This window comes from Sus scrofa, chromosome 2 (assembly GCF_000003025.6).
Source record: "Sus scrofa isolate TJ Tabasco breed Duroc chromosome 2, Sscrofa11.1, whole genome shotgun sequence".
NCBI classification, from domain to species: Eukaryota; Metazoa; Chordata; class Mammalia; order Artiodactyla; family Suidae; genus Sus; species Sus scrofa.
Window position 1 is genome coordinate 7,515,182 of NC_010444.4, and position 22,630 is coordinate 7,537,811.

The 22,630-nt window shown below is 60.4% G+C and overlaps 1 protein-coding gene across 1 annotated transcript in view; it reads left to right on the forward strand.

The window, feature by feature from the left end:
• The window catches only part of NRXN2 (neurexin 2), a 99,410-nt gene that overhangs the window by 60,411 nt on the left and 16,369 nt on the right, over nt 1-22,630 (forward strand). The window contains 3 exon segments of the mRNA XM_021082873.1: nt 12,310-12,491; nt 16,795-16,966; nt 20,639-20,728. Coding sequence (XP_020938532.1) covers nt 12,310-12,491; nt 16,795-16,966; nt 20,639-20,728 — 444 coding nt within the window.

Sequence of the window (22,630 nt, forward strand, 5' to 3'; positions counted from 1 at the left end):
CTGCAGGTCGGCCCGCACCCCCTTTCCTCTGGTGTCCCCAGAAGCTTGCGATGGAAGCCTATATTTCCCAGCCAGAGTAGGGCCATGCCCTAGAGGACAGGCTCAGGACACTCAGGAGGCCAGGCCTCTGGATAGCTGGCTTCCCTGGGTGCCAGCCGTGGCGCAGTTCCCCGGTTTTCCACCCAGCTGCTGTGTGTCCCTTGGAAGCACAAGGACACCCCCTAGCATCCCCCCGGTTCTTCTCCTCCTCCGCTGGGCATCTGCTGCCGGCTTGTATATTGTTGGGGGCCCCTCCCCAGAGAGGGCAGCTTTGGCAGCAGTTTCCAGTCCCTAGGGGCTGGTGGCCAGCAGCTGGTTAGAGATTGTCAGAGGGTGGGCGGCGCAGGCAGGAATGGGGGAGACCACCTCCTGCCTGGGAGAAGGGCCGGGGGGTGCACTTCCTCAGGTGTCACTTGAATGGTCTTTCTGGGGGTGACCCTGCTGAGAGACCAGGGTATGATGTGTCAGCTGCTGGGAAAAGACACACACACACACACACACACACACACACACACACACACACACGAGGATGGGCTTCTCTGTTTTACAAACACAGCCACTGAGGCCTGGAGGGGTGAATGGTGGATCTGGGCGGGGAGCGGGCTCAGGGCCCTCCACCCTGCTTGGAACCTCAGTCATCCGGGGAGAATCCTGTTTCTTACGGGCTGGATGACCTACTGGTTTCAGGGCTTGGGCTCTTGGGAGGGTCTTGGTTTTTCCTTCTCCTTGCTAAGAACGCCCAGCTCATCTCCCTCGGAGCTTTCCCGGTGCTCTCAGGCAGGCCCAGCCGTGGGCACCTCCACGTCCCACCCTGTCCCCCAGGAATTTTCTTGCCCGATCTGCCACCCTCTGTGCTTTGCAAAGCCCCGTGGAGATGGCCAGCTCAGGGGTGCTCCAGCCCTGGTTGCCAGGGAAAATCAAGACGGGGCGGGGCTGGGCCTCTTCCTCTCCGGCTCGCTCAGCTTTGCCCCGGAGATCTGCAGATGGTGGTAACTTTGGCACTTAATAGCAACATTGCCGACCGATGGCTTAGTGTTTTGCAGCTTACGAAGCCCCTTTCATTGGTTCCTCAGAGAGGGCGGTAGGATGGAGACCAACCCTCCGATTTAGCTGCTGTGGAAACTGAGGCCTCCGTAAGAGGCAGCTCCTTGCGCTTACATCCCAGGGTGCTGGGGGTGGAGCGCAGCCAGGACATAGGCATCCCTAACCCTGGCGGCCGCTGCTTCTCCTTCAGTCCAGAGTGGTGGTGGCGGCGGCGGTGGAGGTGGAGGTGGAGCTGATGGTGGGCATTTCTTGCCTGGGCTGCCAGGGATCAGGGTGGCGAAGCGCTGCTGCCCAGTGTCACTGTTAACACCTACACGATGGAGCCTTCTGGAAGGGAGCATAGCGAGGGATGGGGGGGGAATCAGGCATCTTTCAGCAGGGGTAGGGCAAGAGCTTGGTGCCACTTCTCTGCGTTCCTGCAGGTGGGAGGCATGGAGAGTAGGGGCTGGGGAACACGTCTTGGGGGAGTGTCATTGTCTGCGAGCACCGGTGTGTGTCGGGTGGCAGAGCCCAAGCAGAGCTGTGGAGGCAAAGACAAGGTGGGTGAGATCTGGGGGCCTCTGACGCTGGCCCTGGGGTACCTCTGAGCTCCCTGCCCAGGAGTCTGGGCGTCAGGCCACACCCCATCTTCTCGAAGTTGGGCCTTCTTCTGATTCTCTGGGCTCGTCTCTTTCATGTTGGCGCTGTCTCTCCATGACGGGCGGGTCTTCTTGGGGCCCCGCTGATGTACAAGGTAGAGCAGAAACCTGGCCCGGAGGCCCGTTTGCTTCGCCCCCAAGTGTAAAGGTCCTAGAGGGACCCCTAGGCACCGAGGGCCTCTGTGCCTGGAGAGAGGGGGTGGGAGTGGCCGAGGTGACCTTAGAGGGTTGGGTCTGGGGTGTGGCACTGTCTGGTCTAAAGAGACTGGGATGAGGAGGGGTCAGACCTCTCCCCCCGGGGGGGCCTCAGCGTCTCCATCTGGGGCATGGGGATGACACCTGGGGGTGACGGCACCTCTGGGAGGCTCAGGAGTCTCCCCTGGGAAGAGAGAGCAGAGGGAGAGACGTCATCTCCAGTGTGAGAGAGAGGAAAGTGGGGAGAGGATGAAAAAGAGATGATGAAATGAGGAAGGAAGCAGGAAGGAGTCACATTTCCTGGCATGGCCTGAAGCCCCAGGGCTGAGGTCGGCGGGACGGGCACTCCCCCGACACTGTCTCCTAGGCGCTCGGCTGGCTCCCAGCCTGTCGGTTCTCCCCACCTCTGGCCCTCCGTCTGTTTCTCATCTCTCCACCTGCTCCGCGGGTCTCCACAGCCTCTATTGATCCTTTGCACACCTCTGCCGCTCCCTTCTTTTTACCCTCTACTCCTGCCCCCAGCTCCCCAGTGTCACCCCCTCCGGCCCTCTCCACTTCCCACTCACTGGTATTGATTGGCCTCTAGGCGGTTTCCCTTCCTCTCCTCTCGCCACCGGCTCCTCCCTCCATCCCTCTGGGACCATACGTTTTCTGCCTGCTCAGAGCTGTGTCAGAGCCGGGGCCAAGAGCGTGCATGGGATGAGAGGGCAGGAGGACAGGGCCTCGGGAGCCCCAGGCCTGCTCCCCAGCCCGCCGTCTTTCCTCCCTTGTGGGGCCACACAGCATCCGGAAGCTTCCTCCTGGGTGCCTCTGAGGACCCCTTTCTTCCCTTCTGAAGGGCTGGGGGCCAGATGGGGCCTCAGCGTCTAGCAAGGTTGGGGAGGCGGCCTCTGGGGCAGAGGAGCTGTCCTAGGTCCTGACTGCATCCAGGAGCTGGGAGCTGCACACATGGGGCTCATAGTGACAGTTTTTGCTCCAAAAGAGAATTCAGAATTAACAAGCAGGAGCCAAGCCCCTCCCTGCCCCTCCCCGCCCCCTCCTCTTCTGCACCCTCCTCTTCTGCACCCCCCCTTTGCCCTTCACTGTCTCTTCTCCTCACTCTACGACACTCTTCTTTGCCTGCCCTCCCTCTCTCCCCTCTCCCCCCTCCCCTCCTCTCCTCCCGTCCTAGCAAAGCCGCCTCTGAGCATAACTCGGGGTGATGCGAGTGCAGAGGTGACATCCAGATGAAGGGAAGAAAGCCTCCCTACCTGTGACAAGTGCTTCCCAGAGGGGCCCCAAAGTCTAGGGGGCAGATCCCAGTGGAGGGGCACCTAGGAGAAGTGACTTCCTTGTCTGGACATAAGTGGCCCAGGAAGGTTTTTGTCCCCAGGGGAACACTCAGTGGAAAGGTATCCTGGGAACCCCCTGAAGAGGGAGAGGTTGAGCCTGGGGGATGGGCGGGGGGGGCATGGAGAGGAAGGACAGGAGTCCTGGAGGGTGTGCAGGGGTGAGGGGAGCGCTTTTGGGGAGGTGGTGAGGGACTGTGTGTGGCATGTCTTACTCTCGAGTGGCTTTGAGGCTCCGGGTGCATTGCTTGTGTATGCATATGGGTGACCCTGTTTTTGGAGGGTGAGCTGGGGGGAGGTGTCTGTTGTAAATTGGCTGTTCATTCTTTGCCTGTGACTAAACACGTATGTGTGTGTGCATGCATGCCTCTGTGAGCCTGTGTACACATTCGGCTGAGTGTGAGATCGTGCGCCAGTGTCTATGAGCACATGTGTGGCATGTATGTGTCTGAGCCTGTGTGTGCGTGCGCGCACCCTGGTGCCTGTATGGGCACGTGGATGTCTCCGTATCCGCGCCCGGCCACATCCTAGCGGGCACGTGTGTTCCGAGGGGCGCGTGCAGAGGTGGCGGTGGCCACATTTCTGCGCACTGGACCAGAGAGCACTATTGGGGTTCGTCCAGGTTGGCGGCAGGGGAGGAGGTGGAAGAGAGCGGCCTCTCTTGCTAGCCTCAGTCCTGTTCAATTATTCAGCAGGGGCCCTTCTCCGGAGGGGGCGGGAGGGGAGCGCGCGCCCGGGCGCGGGGGAGGGGCGGGCGCGCGCCGAGGAGAGGCGAGCGCCGAGCGGGCCAGCCAGGTGCCGCGCGGCGGAGCTGCCCAGCGCCGCCCGCAGATCGGGAGCCGCTCGGGTCCCTCCGCCCTGCCCGCTCCTCCTTCCGTGCTCCCCTCCCCTCCCCTCCCCTCTCCCCTCCCCTCCTTTCCTCCCTCCTCTCTCCCTCCCTCTCCCTTCCAGCCCTCTCAGCCTCTGCAGCAACACTCCGCTGCCTCCATCTCTCCGCCGGCATCTCGCAGGCTCGCGCCTTTCCTCTGCTCAGCCCCGCTCCCCTCCTCTCCTCTCCCCTCCTCTCCTCTCCCCTCATTTCCCCCTCACCCGGATTTGCTTCCCTTCCCCCTTCTCCCGCCCCCACCCCCCCGGCCGCTCCCTCCTTTCCCCCGGTCTCCGTCGGGCGGCAGCGGCAGCCGCGGAGCGGCCGGCCCTAGTCCCCGTCGGCCTCCCGCTTCTCTGCTCCAGTCCCTCCCTCCGCGGCTTGGTTTTTCCGCAGGATTTCCCCCGCTCTCCTCTCCCTGCTGGGCCCCGCGCTCCCCTACCTCTCCCCCCGGCACCATGCCCCCTCCCCCGGGCGCTCCCCCGGGTTTCTGACGGCCCTCTGCGCCGCTTCGACCCCGCCGGGATGCGGGGAGACCCTTAGCTCCTCGCGATGGACCCAGGCGTCCTGGACCTTGGCGTTGCCACTCCGCGGACCCCGGATTCCCCGGCGGGATCCAGTTGATTTCGTTGGCTCCGGACCGAGGCTTGGGCTCTGGTTTTCTTTCTCCTCACCCCTACCCCCTCCCGCGGCTCGGAGCCGGAGGGGGGCTTCGCGGGGCTAAGCAGCCCCGAGTCCCCGCCCCGGGCCATGGGGCTGTGAAGCGGCCGCCCCCGGGCCGAAATGCCCCCCGGGGGGAGCGGGCCGGGGGGGTGCCCGCGCCGCCCCCCCGCCCTGGCCGGGCCCCTGCCGCCGCCGCCGCCGCCGCCGCCACCACCTCTGCTGCTGCTACTGCTGCTGCTGCTGCTGGGGACGGCCGAGGGGGCCCGGGTCTCCTCCAGCCTCAGCACCACCCACCACGTCCACCACTTCCACAGCAAGCACGGCACCGTGCCCATCGCCATCAACCGCATGCCCTTCCTCACCCGCGGCGGGCACGGTAAGTGGCGCTGCCGATACCAGCCGGCCGGCTGGCCCCCGGGCCTCCTGTGTGCGCGGCCCTGGCCCCTGCGGGCCGCACCCCAGCCTGTGCAGGCCGAGGCCCAGCCCCTCGGCTCTGTGGGGCCCGCGCCCCCTCACCTACCATCTTCTGCTCCCAGCATCTCAGCCCCACCCTCGCCTCTCCATCACCCCCCCCCATCACCCTCATCTCTGTCCTCATCACTTTCATTCCTGGCTTCACCTTCACCTCTCTACCCCTATCTCTGGTTTGTTATCGCCCTCCTGCTTCAGTCCCCTCACCACCTCCCTGTCTGTCCTTTCATCCTCTCTGCCAGCTCTCCTTTCCCCAGTTCCCTTCCTCCTTGCCTCCCCCATCTCTGCCCCTCCTATTTCTCCATCTGGCTTTCCTCCACCTCTGCCTCTCCATCGCCTTCCATGGCCGGTCTAGCATCTCTGAATCCATGATCTTATCTTTGTCCCCCACCAACCTCCCATCTCTGTCCCATCTGTCATCGCTGCCTCAGATGTGTCCCACCTCTTCCTCCTTCACCTTTTCACATCTGTCTCTGTTTCACCTCCATTCCTCCAGCAACTGTCCTGTCTTTTCCCCATGACTGTCCTTCCGCCTCCTCCCAAGCAATCAACTCCTCCACTGTCCCATCATTTCCCAGCCTCTTTCTCCTCTCCACACCTCTTCATCTTGGCCCTACCTGCACCTCTGACTCCCAGCATCTCCCACATCCCGTAGCTCCACTGCTTCGAATTTCTGTGCCTCTATCCCAGGCTCCCCATCACCTCCCGTTGTCAGTCCTCTATCACTTCCTACTTACTCCATCACCTCTTATCATCGCAGCACCCCACCACCATAACCTCCCATCTCAAAACCTTCTTCAGAACTTCACCTTCCTGCTCTGACCCCATCGCTTTCATTTCTGATCTTTATCACTTCTAGTTTCTGCCCTTCATCACCTCCAAGCCCAGTCTCTTCATCAGTTCATATCAGAGACCTCTAAGACTCTCTGTATGTCATCGCTTCCTGTGTCTGTCCCTGCCAGCTTCCCTCTCTGTCTTCCATATTCCGGGTGCCCCCATCACTTCCCATTCCTGCATCTTCCAGTCTCTGCACTCCCCATTACCTCCCATGTTGGTCCCTCTTCACGTTTTATTTCATTTCCATGTCAGACCCCATCATTTCCCACCTCAGTCTCCTTCACATTCCATCTCAAAGCGACTGTTACCTACCATCTCAGAGACCCCCCATCCCCTCCCATTTTAGTCCCCTCATCACCTCCCTTCTCTGGACTCCACATCACCCACCATCTCTGTACCTCCATCACTTCCCATCCCTATGCCTCATTACCTTTCATCTTTGGTCCTCATCTCAGCCCTCCAACACTTGCTGTTTCTGTCCCTTCATTACTTTCCATCCCTGTACTCTCATCACCTCCTATACCTGTCCTCCTATCACTTTTCCTCTCCGTACCCCCATCACCTCCTGCCTTGGTACCCTGACATCTCCACGTTTCCATCAGCTTTTATCTTGACCCCCATCACTGTGCCTTCACCATGTTCCCTTCTTGCCTCCAATTTCTGTATTTCCATTGCTCGCATTTCCATCCATCTATCACCTCTTATTTTTTTTCACTCCATTTTTGTTCCTCCCTCATATTCCATGCCAGTATCTTCATTACGTCCCGTCTGTGTCCTCATGGCTTCCCATTTCTGCACTCACCTCTGCCTCCCATCATTGCTCTACGTCTACCCATCCTTGCTGCCCAATCTTTGCTCCCCCCATAGTACGTTCAGGCTTTCCACCCCTTTTCTATTTTCCTTCCCATTCCTCCTAATTCATCTTTATCTTCTTTCTCATGCCTCTACCTTCTCTTTATCCAGTTCCCAGGAGTGGCCCCTTCCTACACCCTCCTTGCGCCCTTTCTCCTCCCTTGCCCAGCGCAGTGTCCCTGGCTCACCTCGACCCTAGTTGGGGCCTTCTCAGTGCAGTGCTCTCCAGGCTCTCCCCCCCCCCCCCTTGCTCCTCATCTCAACCCCCCATTCTCCCCCCGGACAGTCTGGCCCTCTTTGCCTTCCTTCCTCCTCTTTCTTCATTGTCCCCTTTGGCTCCCTTGAGGCTCAGTCCCCAGAGAGACGTGGTCCTTCTGGGCAATGAGGAGAGGCATGAAGGGGTGAGAGAAGAAAGGCAATCGGGGAGACCATTGTGGGGTGAAGAGGAGACGGGAAAGAGGAAAGGAGAGGAGAGAGGGGCTGCCCAGGGGAGATGAGCAGATTGGAAGGAGGGGCCTGGGAGCTGAAGTGCTTAGTGAAGGCGCTGGAGTCAGGATGCCCAGAGCTGAGGGAGAGGGAGAGAAAATGGAGGAAGGAGCAGGGGGAGGGTGTTGGGGGGTGGGAACCGATGGAGGGTTGGTGTTGGGATGCCCCCCCCCCTGCAGTGCAGAGGAGAGAAGCGGCCCCAGGGGGGCCAATGGCTTCCCCAGGGCCACATGGACGCAGAGGAGCTGAGGGCGCCGTAGGGCAGTTGCACGGTGGTGGCAAGACTGAGTGGAGGAGCCTGTTCCTGGTCAGGCAGGTGAGAGGAAGCAAGAGTGTCAAAGAAAGGAGAGTAGAGAGGAGGCTGGTGCCACGGCTGAACTCCACCTCTGAGCACCTGAGCCGTGGGGGGAGTCAAAAGGATGGACTTGGCTAGAGGAAGAAGCGCCGGCTGGGGAGACCTTCCTGGGCCAGGGGAGACCCTTCCTTTCTGTCCCAGCGTCTCCCTGGCATCCCCCAGTGTGAGATGCCTCTCTCCTGCACCTCAAGCTCCACTTCCCATCTCTTGAGTTCTTCCCGCATTTCTCCTTCCCTCCTTCTCTTTACTTTTTCTTTCATTTCCCCTTTCCAAGCCCTCCTGTTACATAATATGCCTACCGACCTGCCAGACACTGGTTGACACTCTTGCACCTGATGTCAGTCTGGGCACGGGAGGCCCAGCCAGTACCCCTGGGTCCTAAAAATGGCCTCCGGCAGTGATAGGCTCCTGAGCCTTGACCCTGATTCTGGCTTCAGGGCCTTTGAGGAACCTTTCAACCCCTAACCTTCATTTCTTGCACCCTCTGTGGCCAGGCATAGAGGGGTCAGTCCCAGCTTGGTTCTGAGTCAGGAGCTTCCAGGGGTTCTGGATTCACCACACCAGCTTAAAAAGGGGGCTGGCGTTTATTTTGCTCCTGGATATGGGTGTGTTCACTTGGGTTTCTGACTAAATGGTTCACGTTCAAGAATGGGCTTAAGAATTGAGCGGATATTGTTCGGGGATCAAGAGAGAGCTGAGCCCAGGGGTCCGGATCTGGGGAGACCCCCTGTGGGTTGTGAAGGTCTATGTTCAAGGGGCTGGTGGGAGCTCTGGGTACCCAGGACCGCAGCTTTTCAGGCTTGTGCAGGATGCTTTATCCTTTCATGGTTCTAGATTTTCCAGAAGGTTTTTGTCATGGCTTCTGATGCTGCAGGGACAGGCAGAGGGTCTGCATGTGTAGTTTTAACCACAGGGACAGCCCCGCCTGGGTGGTTTTTCACATGGGATGATTCTGTTGTTTGGGTCTGGGTTAGCTAACCATTATTAATGGTCGGGTTTTTTTCTAGAATGCAGGTGTGTGGGAATTGTACAGAAGATTCTTGATCATTTAGTGTTTTCCTGGATCAATGAATTTCTGGGTCCAGGAGGCACTGAGGGGACTATGTTGGGTGTGGGAAGAAGATGCCAGGCCTGGGCCTTTGGGTGGTGGCCACTTGGGCCTGTGGCACTTTGGGTCTGGCCAGAGGCTTTCTTGCCTTGGGCTTTGGGGGTGTTGCCCCTCCCCTCTCCCACCGCGATGTTTTTACGTGCAGCTCACCACCCTTTTCCTGGGGAAGTAAAAAACCACCCTGCAACACAGGGAGCCTTGGTTTAGGCCCCTCTCTTCTCCGAGGCCTTTCTGGAACCTCGCAGAGATTCTAGCTGTGGTTTGGTGTTCTGGGCTCCGTGTGCGTCCCCCCCTCATGCCACCCCCAAGGAGTGTCCGGAGGCCAGGGCGGAGGACAGCTGGCGGGGTGAGAGGCGGAGGCGCCTCCAGAGCGCCGCGGGGAGGGGCGGGGAGGGACCTGGAGGAGTCCCCCCCCCCCCCCGCCCGGGTCCTCCCCCCCTCGGCCTCCCCCGCCCCAGCCCAGTCCAGCCCTCTGCGCCCTCGGGCGGGAGCGCGGTGCCGCGGAGAGAAATGTCTCCCCAGGGTAATTATGCCGCCCCAGTCCAATAAACCATTCATCCTTCACCTCTTCGGCCCGAGAAGTGTCTCTCCACCCGATTCCCCCCGCCCCCCCCCCCCCGTGCAATAAACGCCCTTAGGCTTTAAGAGGCCCGCCCCGCGTAATAAACCGGCGGCGGCGGTGTGAGAGCAGCGGGGGAATAAATCCCGGGGGAGGCCGGCCCGAGCGGGGCCCGGCGGGGGGACGCGGGGAGGCCGGCCGCCGGGCGGCCAGTGCGCCGCGGGCCTCGGGGGCGGGGACGCGTGCGCCCGGGCCTGTCCTGCGCGGTGCCAGCCGCGGCCCTCGCCGCCTGCCCGCCCGGCTTTGTGCGCCCTCCGCCATGTTCCGCCGCTGCCTGGCGGCTGCTGTCGAGGCTCTGCATCGCCACACTGGGGCTTTGTGTGCAGCTGGGTGCGTCGTGGCCGGTGTGTGGGTGTGGGGGCTGCGGGCGCGATACTGGGAACCCGTCTGCTGTGGGGCCTGGGGTGTGGGGCCACCGCCCCGCCTCTGTGCTCTCGCCCTACCCGCCCTGTGGGGCATCGGGCCTGCTGGCTGATGCCCTCTCTGGGCGCGGGGTGATGAGCTGCCTGGCTTCCTGGGGTGGGAAAGTGAGGAGAAGAGCCTCCTTTACCCCAGATCTGGGAGATCTGGGGAGGCTTCAGGTAGATGGAGTTTCCGTCGCTGGTCTGAGGGACCAGGAGACCCAGGAGGCCCCTCCTGTGTCTGATGGGGAGGCCCTGGAGCCCAGGGGGTGAAGAGGCAGCAGCCTCCAGGGGAGGGAAGAGGAGGCAGGGAGGGGTGTGTGTGGAGGAAGGTCAGCATCTCAGCCTCCCTGGTCCTCCCCACCCCTCCAATTTGGACATGCAGGTTGTGAGTGGAGGGGGAAGGGAGGACCCTGGATATTATGGTTACCATGGAAACAGCCGATTTTCCAGAGTGCTGCAGTGTTGGGAGTGGAGAGACTGCCGGCTGAGGCCTACCCTGCTCCTAGCTTTCAGGCCCAGCCCTGTCCAGAGGGTGCCCTGCCAGAAGGCAGGGGTGTGGCTCGCTGCCCCCATCTAGCTCTCCACCCCGATCTTGGGGTCCCATCGTGAGGGTTCAACCCTCACCACTGGGCCTCTAGGGCCCCCAGGTGGGAAGGATACCTGAGTTTGGAGGGGGCAGAGCAAGCTCCCTCTGTCCGCTGGGGGTGGGGGCTTTCCCTGCAACATGCTGTCACCTGATGTCAGTTCATTGCCATCAAGGTGGTTCTTTCCCACGTGCCTTGCTCCCGGGAGAGCAATTCTCCTCCCTGGCCCTGTCTAGGGAGATGGTGGAAGGCACGGATGACAGGTGCTCTGGGTGAGCTCTTGTCCCCCTACCCTACCCCCTGCTGGCCTCACTGCCTCCTGGGACCCAGGCAACAGCCTCGGCTTCTCTCCTCAACTCCTCGCTGAGCCTGCAGCTGGTGGCTCCCTCCAAAGCACTTGGGGAGTCCCCTCTCCTTTAGGGGCCTAGAGCTTCCTGGGGTGGAGACTGTGATCCCTGATTGCCCAAACCACAGCAGGGCTCTCGTCCCCAAGGTGCTTGAGGGGCCCGGCCTTGGTGTTAGCAGCGGGGCCGCCATCTTGCCAGAGCAGGGGTCCTCCCTGACTCCGACTTTCCATCCCACCCCCAAGGCCTACTCCAGGCTTTTCCCCTCAGGCCCCATCTGCCTCTCTTCCTCTGGATAAGTCTTCCTCTGAACCCCTCGCCCCCCAAGAAGCGCTTTGAGAGGAGTCGTTAGTGGCTAATTATTTAATTAAGCATTTTATGAATCTCATCTGCTCCATTTATGTTCTAAAGAATACAAGACTGTTCTCTTCCCTTTCCTGACGGCTCCAGAGTCCTAGTCCTCTAGACAAAGCTCCCTTCCCGGAAAGTGGGTGACCAGACTCCACTCCCACCCCGGCCATCAGTCTGCCCCCCACCCCCACCTCCAGGGAGCCCAGGCAGCCGCAGGAGGAACATGGCGACTAATGGGGTTTATTTTGGGGCTGAGATCGTTAGGGACCTCACACCCGCCCCGGCAGGATGGCAAAGAGGAGACAGAGAGGGTGTGGTGGGGGAAGGTGGGGGGGAGGGATCCGTTCATCATCTCTGGCTCCCACTCTCCCACTTTCTCTCACCTACACCCATCTCTGTCCCTCTCTGTCCATCTGTCTCGCTGCCTCCTTCCTCCTCTGATTGTCAGTCTCTACCCCCTCCCCTCCTCTGAGTCTTCTTTTCTAGGCAGGGCTCCAGGATCCCCCTCCTTGGCACCCAGGCAGCCCCCTCGTTGGGAGTGGAAGCAGAGTCCTGGGCAAACTGGGGCCAGGATTTGCAGGGGCTTGAGAGGGGGTGGGGGACAGGTGCTGGAGGGCCGCCAGCCTGCGGGCTATGAGTCAGAGCTGAACACAGCCCCTGCTCCTCCTCCCGCCATCGCCGGGGGCGCCTTCTGCCTGGGTACCTGCTCAGCTCGGCCCACAGAAGCACACACCTCGAATCTGTCACCTCTGTCAGCCCTGGGAGCAGACGAGCAGGCCCCCTGGGTCCTGCCTGCCTCTGGTGCTCTCCTCCGTCCCTTTGCAGCCTCCCCCTGGGCTCTCCCTCTCTGTGTCGCTCTCTCTATTACCTCTCTGTTTTGCTGTAATTAAAGCTAGAATTCTTGATGAGGCAGCTACATCTGTCTGTGCGCGTGCACGGGCTCCCGCCCGGGCACCCGCCTGCCAACTGTTCCCTAGGACTGCAGGGCCTGCCGGCTGCTGTGGGTATCACAGTGGAAGCCCTGTGCCCTAAACTTACTGTCCCAGTTCTTTGGTCACAGCCCCACAGGCCTGCTGATCTCGCCCTGTGACCTCATCTCTCCCTCTCCCTTTCCTTCTCTCTGCAGCCGGGACCACATACATCTTTGGGAAAGGGGGGGCGCTCATCACCTACACGTGGCCCCCCAATGACCGGCCGAGCACGAGGATGGACCGCCTGGCCGTGGGCTTCAGCACGCACCAGCGGAGCGCCGTGCTGGTGCGGGTGGACAGCGCCTCCGGCCTCGGGGACTACCTGCAGCTGCACATTGTAAGGACCCGGGGCCCTGGTCCCCGACCTCCAGCCTTCCTACCCCACATCCGCTCAGTCCCCCTTGCCATGGGACCCCATCCCCCGCATCCCCACCTCTCCCGGGGAGCCCTCAGAACCTCTGTCCCCTGCTTGCTGGGGTTTCCTCTCTGTGGAGCTGCTCCTGGGACCCATTCCCCTTGGGGTTATTCCCTGAGGCTCCCCAGCTCCCCAGTCTGAGACCATCTGTGTCCCCCACCTTCCTGAATGTGGTCTGGGGCCTCCTTCTCCTGCAGCCTGTGGAAACATCTGGCCTTGTGACCCCCGGGCCACTACCTGCTCACTCCTCCCCACCTAGGCCACCCACTGTCTCCTGCACCTTTTCCCACCCCTGCCTCAGGCCTCCCTGCCCCCGAGCAGCCACTCATGCTGCTTCTTCATCTTGCCCTTAAAGCCTGCCGCTGCCGCTGCCCTGCCCTAGGTTACCCATCCCATGACCTTTGCCCTCCCTGCAGCCCCCTTACAGCCTCTCTGGCCACAGCCCTGCTCTTTCCTCCCTGACCACTGGCCCAACCCCCAGCTCCACACCCTTCCCTGTGGCCTCAGGCCCTGCCCCCTCCCCTTTCTGCTCTCAGCCGCTCTCTGCCCCACCCCCGCCCCCACTGTCTTAACCCCTGGGCCTCTGCCCTCCATCTCCACCTCCACCTCCCTTCCCTCCCTTCCTCCCGCTTTTAGGCCCTGGCCAGGGCCCCGAGCTGGGGGAGCTGAACGAGCTGGCCAGGCTCTGTGCGCTGGAACGGGCTGGGTGGGGGTCCTGAGCTTTGAGGGGAGCAAGGCAGCAGGGGGGAAGGCTTGTTTGGGCTCTGGCTCCTCTCCGTCTGATTGGGACCGTGGCTACTGGCCCCACCTTACCAGACAGCTTTTCAGGTCTTGGCTGGACACGAGGGAGCGCAGGAGGGGGAGAGATGGCCCATGGGCAGAGCGGAGCTGGCATGGAAGTGGCAGCTGATGGGCCAGGAGGCCAGGCAGGGAGGTGGGGGGCGGGCAGGGTGAGGAGTAGCCTGGGGGAAGGCTCCCAGGTTCCCTGCATGTGAGTAGTACAGGGTCCCCGCCTGCTCGAGAGGCCGTGCGACTTGGACAGTGCACGTGACAGTGTGTGAAAGTGTGGGGCCGGCTGCGTGTTGATCATGTCAGGCGTGACGGTGGTGGGGGGGGGACCATGGGGGACAGTCTCTGGCCTCTGATCAGGTGTGTCTCCCTGTATTTGTATTTCTTGGCAGAGTGGTTTTCCTGCCCCTTATTTCAGCCTCCTGTCTCTGTGTGGCCGGTGTGATTGTGTGACTGTGTCTCTGGGTCCTTCTCTGTGTGTGAGGGTTGCTGCTCTCTCACCACATATTGCAAGAGGCCGCGTGTGGCTTTGGAGCAGGTGTCTAGGTTTGAGTCCCAACTCTGCCATGTCGTTGCTCTATCCAGTGCAGTCACCTTGTCTCTCCGAGCCTTGGTTTCCTCATCTGTGTCAGCGGCACCGTAAGAGACTGGGATGCTGGGAGGTTAAATACGTAAAGTACTTAAGACTTTGCCCCGCCTGTGGGAAGCGCGGTGTCGGCTAATGTCCCCATCATCTGTGAGCACCCACCTGGTGACCGCGGATGTGCTGCGTCTGCCTCATTGACAACCTCTGTCTCAGTGGCTGTAGATTTTGGCGACAGGGTGCCCCCGGTGCCAAGGAGAGAGGGCAGGGGGTCAGGGTGTGGGGAGAAGGAATCCCCTCCTTTCCCTTCCCAGCAGTTGCCCGCGGCCCTTGCCAGGCGCCGGGGTGTGGATGGCAAGGGTTGCAGGCCTGGTGCTTGGTGCTGCAGAGGGCAGGGCGGGGCGGGGCGGGGCTGGCCCTGGCACGGGAGCCTGGCCAAGGTGCTGGGGCCCTGGAGGAAGAGTGGGAGCCACCAGAGAGGGCAGCTCTGAGGGGAGAGTGGGGCACCCGAGGGGCTGAAGCCCCCAGGGGCAGCCCCCAAACCCCCCAACGCCCCTGGTGACACATCAGCTCCCACCACGGCGTCATTAGCAGCTCTCAGAGAATGGGGAGGCGGCAGCAAAATAAGAGAAAAGCAATTTGACGTTTCTAATAAAGCGTCGCTCCACTTTGCCAAATTAATTTTGACTCCCATAATTATTTGCTGTAGGAGCGGCCTCGTTCTCCCCACCGCCGCCTAATGAGGTAATTGGGGAATTAGGAATTAATGACTTTAACAGAAGTGACAACTGACTTCACGTCGGGAGCAGCTCTGGGAGCTGTCTCTCCCCCGGAGCACATGGCTCTGGGCTTGGCTGCCTCCTCGGAAACCCAGGCGTCCTGCCTTCCAGCTGCCCCCGACGGCCCTCAGCCAGCCCGGCTCCCAGACCACTTCTGCTCCTTGACCGCCATCCTCAGAGGCACCCAAGGGGCTGACGCTCTTCTGTCACTGGTTCTGCAGGTGCTCCCCTCCCATGCTGGGGGAGCAGCCCATCACCCCTGCTCCCTGGCATGTCGGTCTGTGGGTGGTGGATGGGTGCGGCTTGCTAGCGCTCTTTGTTAGTTTCCCTGCTTTGCTGAGTCCCAGGAGAGACTCTGTGTGTGTGTCTGACTCTGTGTGTGTGTGTGTGTCTTTCCCAGGTTCTAGGAGGGGGAGAACTAGACCCACAGTGGAGAAGGGGTAGGACGTGGGCCTTCAGGGGGGCCCCAGCTGCACACCCTGCCCCCTCGTGCTCTCTGCAAAACCCCAATCTCTGTCCCATCTCTGAGCCACCCTGTCCCCACTCTCAGTGCCACCAAGCCTCTTGGCTCTGGTGCCAATGCAGGAGGTGGCAGGAGGTGGTTTCCTGTGCCCAGGCCAGACTGGGACCGTCTTGCAGGGAGACTCCAGGAACGTAGTGTGGTTTCTGATGACCTGGGTCCCTGTGACTGCGTGTGACGCCGGAGTGCGCCTGTGTCAGTGTCTGTGCTGCGCAGGAGGAGGGCTGCGGGCACTCCCGAGGCTGAGTTCTGAGTGGTGCTGGGAAGTGCCGGCCAGTGGAACAGGGGCTCAAGTCGAGGGCCTAGTGGGCCTTCCGCTGGCTTCTTTAGGTGTCTTTGGTCTTGAAGGTAGGCTGGCCTCAGGAGCCTCTCAGATCACCCCCATTCCAGCACTCTGGGTCAGTGTCCCCCAGACTGCTGGGCAAAGGTGGAGAGAGCACTGGCTTTGCAGGCAGGCCAACTGGGTTTCAAATCTGGGATTCCTTTTTTATGAGCTGTGAGCTTTGGGGATGTTACTCAACCTCCCTGAGCTGCGGTCTCCCCCTTCATGGAACGGGGGTGCTGTGTGTTCCTCAGGGGGCTGCTGTGGGGCTGGAGAGAGCACCCCGTGCAGTGCCCTCACAGGGCCTGGCGTGATCCAGGGCTCCGTGAGGCTCTCCCTCTGCCCCCAATGATGGAGCTCTTCCTGGGCTGGATCCCGGTGCCTCTGCAGGGCTCCCCAGGCGGGTCCTCCCTGGAGCCTGGGGCTGGGAGCGGTTGCTCAGATGGACCCTGCCCCCCTTCTCAGGCTTCAGTCCCTGTCTTTCCTCTTCCTGTCCCTCCCCGGCTGCCAGCCCCATCCTCCACCCTGACACCCACGCTCACCTTTCCTTAGTGAGGCCTATGTGGTTTGTGCCCTCCATCTCCACCGCCCACCTCCCCCAAAATGCACAGTCCAGACCCCCCACCTCCGCCCCCTTGACTGCAGAGGGGCCACCCCCACATTCAGGTCTGACCCATGTGGGCTGATGCCTGCTGATGCCCTGGTGCTGAGTGTGCGGGGCAGGGGAGGCTTGAGCTTGGAGGCGTGAGGAGGAGTGGGGAGCCCAGACCCTCCTCAGGCACTGGCCTGGCTTCCGTGGGCTCCTCTGTTGGTGGTGCCTCAGGGAAGCCTCTACCCTCTGTGTCCCCACTGGTCCCGGCTTGCTCTTGGTCATCCCTGCCTAGGGCCTGGAGGCTCGGGGCCCTTGCATAAACATTTGTGGACACTTTGATTGAACTTAAAAGCCAAGGCAGGTGTGGTCAGTGGCAGTGCTCTGGCTCCATGCTCTGCACCCCACGGTGGCTTCCCCAACCTCTCTGAACTTCAGTTTACTCCCTTGCTTGCTTTCGGGGGAGGAGGCAAGCCTGCTGACCTCCTCGGGCAGATGAAAAGGTCCAGTAAAGATGGCTGGGAGCGGTGTGTTGTAAAGCTGTTAAATGCAGCAGAACTGTACAGGTGGTGGTCACAGGTGGAGTTCTAGGAGTGAATGGTTGCTCCCTCCTGATCACTGACCTCTGCCTCCCTGTCCCCAGGACCAGGGCACCGTGGGGGTGATCTTTAACGTGGGCACGGATGACATTACCATTGACGAGCCCAACGCCATCGTGAGTGACGGCAAATACCACGTGGTGCGCTTCACTCGAAGCGGCGGCAACGCCACCTTGCAGGTGGACAGCTGGCCAGTCAACGAGCGGTACCCGGCAGGTAGGCGGCCCTGGGAGCAGAGGTCCGGCGGGAGGGGCGGGGCAGGGAGGGCAGGGCCGCCTCTGATAGGAGGGCTGCCTGCACTAGGGGCGGAGCTAAGCGCTGAGGCTTCCAACCGTGGAAAGGGCGTGGCTTGTTGGGGCGGGACCATGGTGGGGCGGGGCTAACCAGGCAAATTGGGATTTGTCTGGTGGGAGCGAGACCCTGGGAGTAGGTCAGTTAGGAGGGAGGCAGCACAGCTGAGCAAGGAAGGATGAAAGGCCAGGGTCCAGTCTGGGGATGCAGGAGAATAGAATGGGAAGAAGGCAGAGGCAGGAAGGGTCTGACATAATTAAGGGCAGGATGAGTTGAGAAAAGAGGGTCAGGCGGAAATGGGGAGGCAGATGCAGAAACCAGAGAGAAGATCCAGGAGTGACTCAAAACAGATCTCAGCAAGGAGGCAGGGCCGTTTCCAAGGCCAGAACCAAAGCAAGAACCAAGGCCTTTCCAAAAGAGCCAGTCAAAAATCCATATTAGGTGATCTAGGTGAAGGGAGGGCGGTAACCAGGGAGACCCAGGGAAAAGGAGCCCCAGTGTCTCCAGGTGGGAGGGATATGGGGAAAGGGAGAGAGTGACAGGTGACAAGAGCGAAATACATGGACAAGTGCCTTCAACAAACCTTCATCAATAACCCACTAGTTATCAAGTCCTGTGCTAAGCCCTGAGGACACGGGACATGGCCCTGCTTGCAGGGAGCTCTCAGTCCTGGTGGCCAGGGAGGCCAGCAGACCCAGTTAAACGGCGTGACAGCTGTGGTGGCCAAGGACAAACCAAGGTCTGAGGGGTGCATCGGAGGGACAGGGGTGAAGACCTGAAAGAAATGAGGAGGCAGACACTCTGCAGGAAGCTGAGGGAGGCAGAGAAAGGGCCTCAGAGTGAGAGGAAACCAGAGGAGGAGCGACGGAGAGACATGGAAATAGTCACGGAGACAGAAGCAGAGACGGAGGCAGCTCCCCGAGTGATGCAGGGAGACATATGGAGCTGCTGTCACACAGACCCCGCCTGCCAGTGAGAGAGGAGGTGGCCAGAGCCTTGGGAGGGAGCGGAAGAGAGCCCTGGTGCGGAGGCAGGGGGAGGGGAAGCGGAGGGACTGCAGGGGAACCTCAGGAAGACAGAGATGCCGAGATCTAGGCTGAGCGGCACCGCAGTCACACGCACGGGGCCGACCCAGAGGCAGAGAGAGCGTCTGAGGCCCAGTCTCTCGCCCAGGCAGACGCGAAGTCCAGAGAAGCTGCCCCACAGCGGGGCGTGGGCAGAAGGACAGTGAGAGGTTCGGGTGTGCCAACCCTCATGGGCCTACTTATGCTGGGATGGAAATGCCAGTGTGGTCTCACGACTTGCAGTCCTGCAGGCTTGTGCCCAGACATTCCCGGGCAGCCCCTGGAGGCAAAGAGAACCATACGGCCCCCCACTAAACACAGAGGCCAATGCACTGGCAGGCCAGCCCCTGACACTCAACTGCGAATATTCATGTGGTCAGACAGACGCAAGGGAAAAAGGCTTGCAGAGGGATGCCAGCTTACACTGAGGCCTGGGCATGTGTGGGCCAACTCAGGCACTTAAGCGCTGCCATGCTAAATGCCGCAGAAGTGCAGACATGGACAGGCCAGGCTTTGTGGGCGTGATCACCCTGTGGGCATCAGAGGCCTCACTTTAGATACACGCACCGGGCAACCTTTGCAGCAGTGGAAAGGCCAGCTTCGCTGGGCAGGGCTGGCGCGGGTGGTGGTGGGGGGGCGCCAGAGCTCCTCCCCTTGGAGCCCAACAGGCCAGAGGCCAGGTTAGAGGAGTTGCACCTTCCCCCTCCTCTGCTCAGGGACCCCTGGCTGGGGGTGGGGAAGGCCGCTGGGTGTCCCCTCATCTGCCAAGCAGAGTAACCCGAGGGTCTGGTGGAGGCCTGTGTGCCATGTAAGGACATCCTCTACCAAAGCCGAGCTACACCAGCAGGCCAGGTGAGCAGTGTGGGTGGCCCAGAGCCTGGGCCCCAGACTCTTAGGAAGCACAGGGGTGCAGTCTAGGGACTCTGAGTCAGTAGGACAGTAGGACCTGGCTTTTAATCCTTCTGACAAGCTGTGTGACCTTGGACAAGTCACCTAGCTTCTCTGAGTCTCAGTTTCCACCCCTGAAAGATGGGGCTCGTATCTACCTCCTAGCCATACTGGGAGAATTCCATGAGATAACCTAAGGAAGATGCTAGAATAGCAGAGGTGCTCAGTAAATGGAGCTTTTGATAGAATTGTTATGTGCTCCGTGGGGTAGACACACATTCTTCCCTCCTCTCAGGACACACACCCAGGCAAACACCTGGACACACACACACACACACACACACACACACACACACACACACAGTGACTAAAGGAGTGAATGATCCATTTTTGTCTGAAACGCAAGTGACCTGAATCTGTGGATTCCGAATCTGTGGAATCCGCAGGAAGGCGGGGTCTTCTTGCCTCCTAAGCACCTAGGGAGGCGGCCTCCACACTCACGTGAACACACTGGGTGTGTGCTCGGTCCTGGGAGGTGTATGCAGGGCGAGACGAGAGGGAAAATGCCCCAGGCAGGCAGGTTATCGAGCAGCATGTAAGCGCTTTCAGGTGGTAGAGTCACCAGATTCCCAAAGGAAATCATTTCCATTTCCACGGCTGCAGCCCAGGGAGAAGCTCACAGAACACACGGACACACACACGTTCTCCTTCCTCCCTGTGAGTGAAGAACAGGTGTGTGTCCAGGTGGGCGGCCAGGATTGAGAAGAGGATGCCACGGGGGACGGGGGACCTGAGCAGAGAGGAGTCGGAGGGTCTTGGAATGGAGCTGAGAGTGAGGAGAGAGCAAGGCAGAGGAGGCTTTGGGGAGCCCCAGGGCGGAAGAGGAGGTGAGAAGCAGGGGATGGCGAGGCCGGAGGCCGCCCTGGTGGCTTTCAAGCTGCCACACGCAGGCAGGCACCTGTGACCAGGGTGAGAAGGCTGGAAATGCCTGCAGTGAGAGCAGTGGTGGGAGGGGGATTCAGGTGGAAGCTGGTGCTGGGGTGGGGTCGGGGATGGGGTGGGGAGTGAGGGGAAGCTGGGAGTCGCGCATGGAAGGTAAAGGGAGCCGAGGGGGCTTGGAGAAGTGGTTTAAATCTCACTGTTAAATGCGTGTGTGTCGGGCTACCCCTTAAATGCCGCATAAACCCCCGCTTAACCCGTCCCTCCCACTTCTAAACCACCCTCTAAACGCAGTAACCAGCTGGGCCAGCGAGGCCTCCCACCCCCAAACTTAAACCCGCTAAATGCCCCTCCCTGCCCCTCCGCCCCACTCTGGGATGGGGAAGGAGGCGGGCAGACAGATAAACCTGTTTAACCTCTGACCTTTGACCTTCCAGCCGCCTTTCCTTCCGCTCCCCTTTCCTTTTCTTCTTTGCCCCTCTCTTTTCCTTTGGGTGGGGTTGGCTCCGCATGGGAGCCTGGTGTGGGGGGGACCGGAGGGAGGAGGACGGGTCGGCCTTTCTCCTCCGCCGCCTCGGGAGGGCCTGCCGCCCTCCGTGGGATGTTGCTGCTTACGCTGAGTCTCCTGAGAAATGCATAATTACTTTTCTAACTCCTTTGGACTTCGCCGCCTGAGAAACCTACTGTCTTTCTAAACTTTTCCAAGGAAACTTTGATAACGAGCGCCTGGCGATTGCTAGACAGAGAATCCCCTACCGGCTTGGTCGAGTAGTAGATGAGTGGCTGCTCGACAAAGGTAATTAACCAGAAGTAATTAATCAATTAATTCATTAACTTTAAAAACACTATCTTAAAGGTGCAGAGCTCTCTCTTTCCCCATCCGTGCCCTCCCCATCGCCCAGCCCCTAGTGAAAGGACCATTGTCCAGCCAGGATGCTCCCTTCTCTGCAGCCCAGGGTCTGTGCCTTTAGAGGGTGCTTTGGGGCCGGGATGAGCTTTTCCCAGAACAGGGTCCCAGTCCTCTGTCTCTTTCTCAACCTGGGATGGAACTAGGACAGTGGCGAGGTTCCTGAACCCCTCCGCTACAGCAGGCTGGAGTGGGGGTTGGGCGGGAGCTGCCTGGAGGTTTTGTCGAGAACCCGCCCGCTGAGGACCAGAACACTCGGAGAAGCAGGAAGGCTTTGGGAAGCAGCAGGTCAGGCTGATCCTCGGGTCCAAAGGAGGCATAGGAAGGCCTCCCCAGGGTCAGCTGAGGACAGAGGAAGGAGCGGGGGCCCGAGATCCTACTGGAAAGGCCCCCCAAGAGAGTGGCTATGGGGCCGCTCTCTCTGGAATGGGCGCACCTTGGTCCAGCAGGCCTCTTAGGAGCAGTGGAGGGGAGGAGGGCGCTAGGAGGTGGTGGGAGAGGTGGCTCTCCTGCAGGGCATTCTGTGCCTGCTGAGCTGATGAGGAAGACAGAGCAGGCTCACTAAGAGGCCACATGTGTGAGGCACTGCTGGGTGTGAGGGAGAAGGCCACTTGTCACCAAGGGAAGTTGGGGCCAAGGGCAAAGCCATCCCATTCCCTTTGGAGAGGGGGCGAGCTCTGTACCTCTAAGGCTAAACTCTAGGGGGGAAGTAGAACTGTTAAACCTCCACCTAACCAGCTGATAACTGTGCTTTTAAATGTCCCCTGGGGCCTGCCCCAACTAAAACCCCCAATGTCACTTCCAGCCCCCCACTCGGCCAGCGGGGACTAAACATGCTGATAACCAGATGTGATAAATCCATAACAGGACAAAAAGTTAAAGGGACTGTAACAGATGCCGCTAAAACCTACAGCCCCCAGCCACACTGGGCTGCTCTCCAGCGGGGCGAACTTTAACCCTTTGAGGAGTTCATGGTGGGTGGGGCCCCAGGGGCCAAGTTGGCTCACCTGTGTCGCTTCCTCTCCATTACCCACCTCCCTCTCCCGGAATCAGAGAGGTCAAGGGAGCAGCTTGGGCTGAGGCCAGGACAACTTGTGACCCCGAGGGCAGGGAGAGCTGGACAGGCCCCGAGTCCGGGTGGCGGGTGACTTGTGGCCCAGAGGAGGGAAGAGCTCCGGCTGGTGATTGGAGGCCCAGCTGTCCTTAACTAGCTGCGAGGTCACGCCTGCTCTTTAGGCCTCTGTTTCCGCTTCTAGAAAAGGAAGGGATTGGGCCACATACTCTAGAACGTCCCAGAGTGTGGATGGAGGAGCTTACTTGTTGCGTGGCCTTGGTCAAGGGCTCCCCTTCCTGAGCTCAGTTCCTTCCCCGGGGAGGCAGGAACAGTGATCCCAGCTCAGCCTCCTCACATGGGGTGCAGTGAGGGTGAGATGAAGTGGGGAGCAGGCAAGCATCCAGAGCAAAGGCTGGGCACGCTTGGAGGGACCTGGCCAGAGTAGGTCCTCAATAAATATTTATCCAGTGAAGCTGTTTTTGGCTCCAGAACATGTTCTGGGAGGGATCAGTCCCACGAGATGCTTCACAATAAAGAGACGTGTGGTGAAGTGACACACATTTGGGACATCTGAGTCCTGTGCCTTCCTCTTGGAGATGCGTATGGATATGGATTTTTAATAAAGGTTCTGACAAGTCCTGCAAGAGAGAAACCTCTTGTTTAGTTGTAAAATGTTTGTCTAACAAACTCATTGGACTGCCAGGAACCTTTCCCCCTTCATTTTTCTCATAATTCTC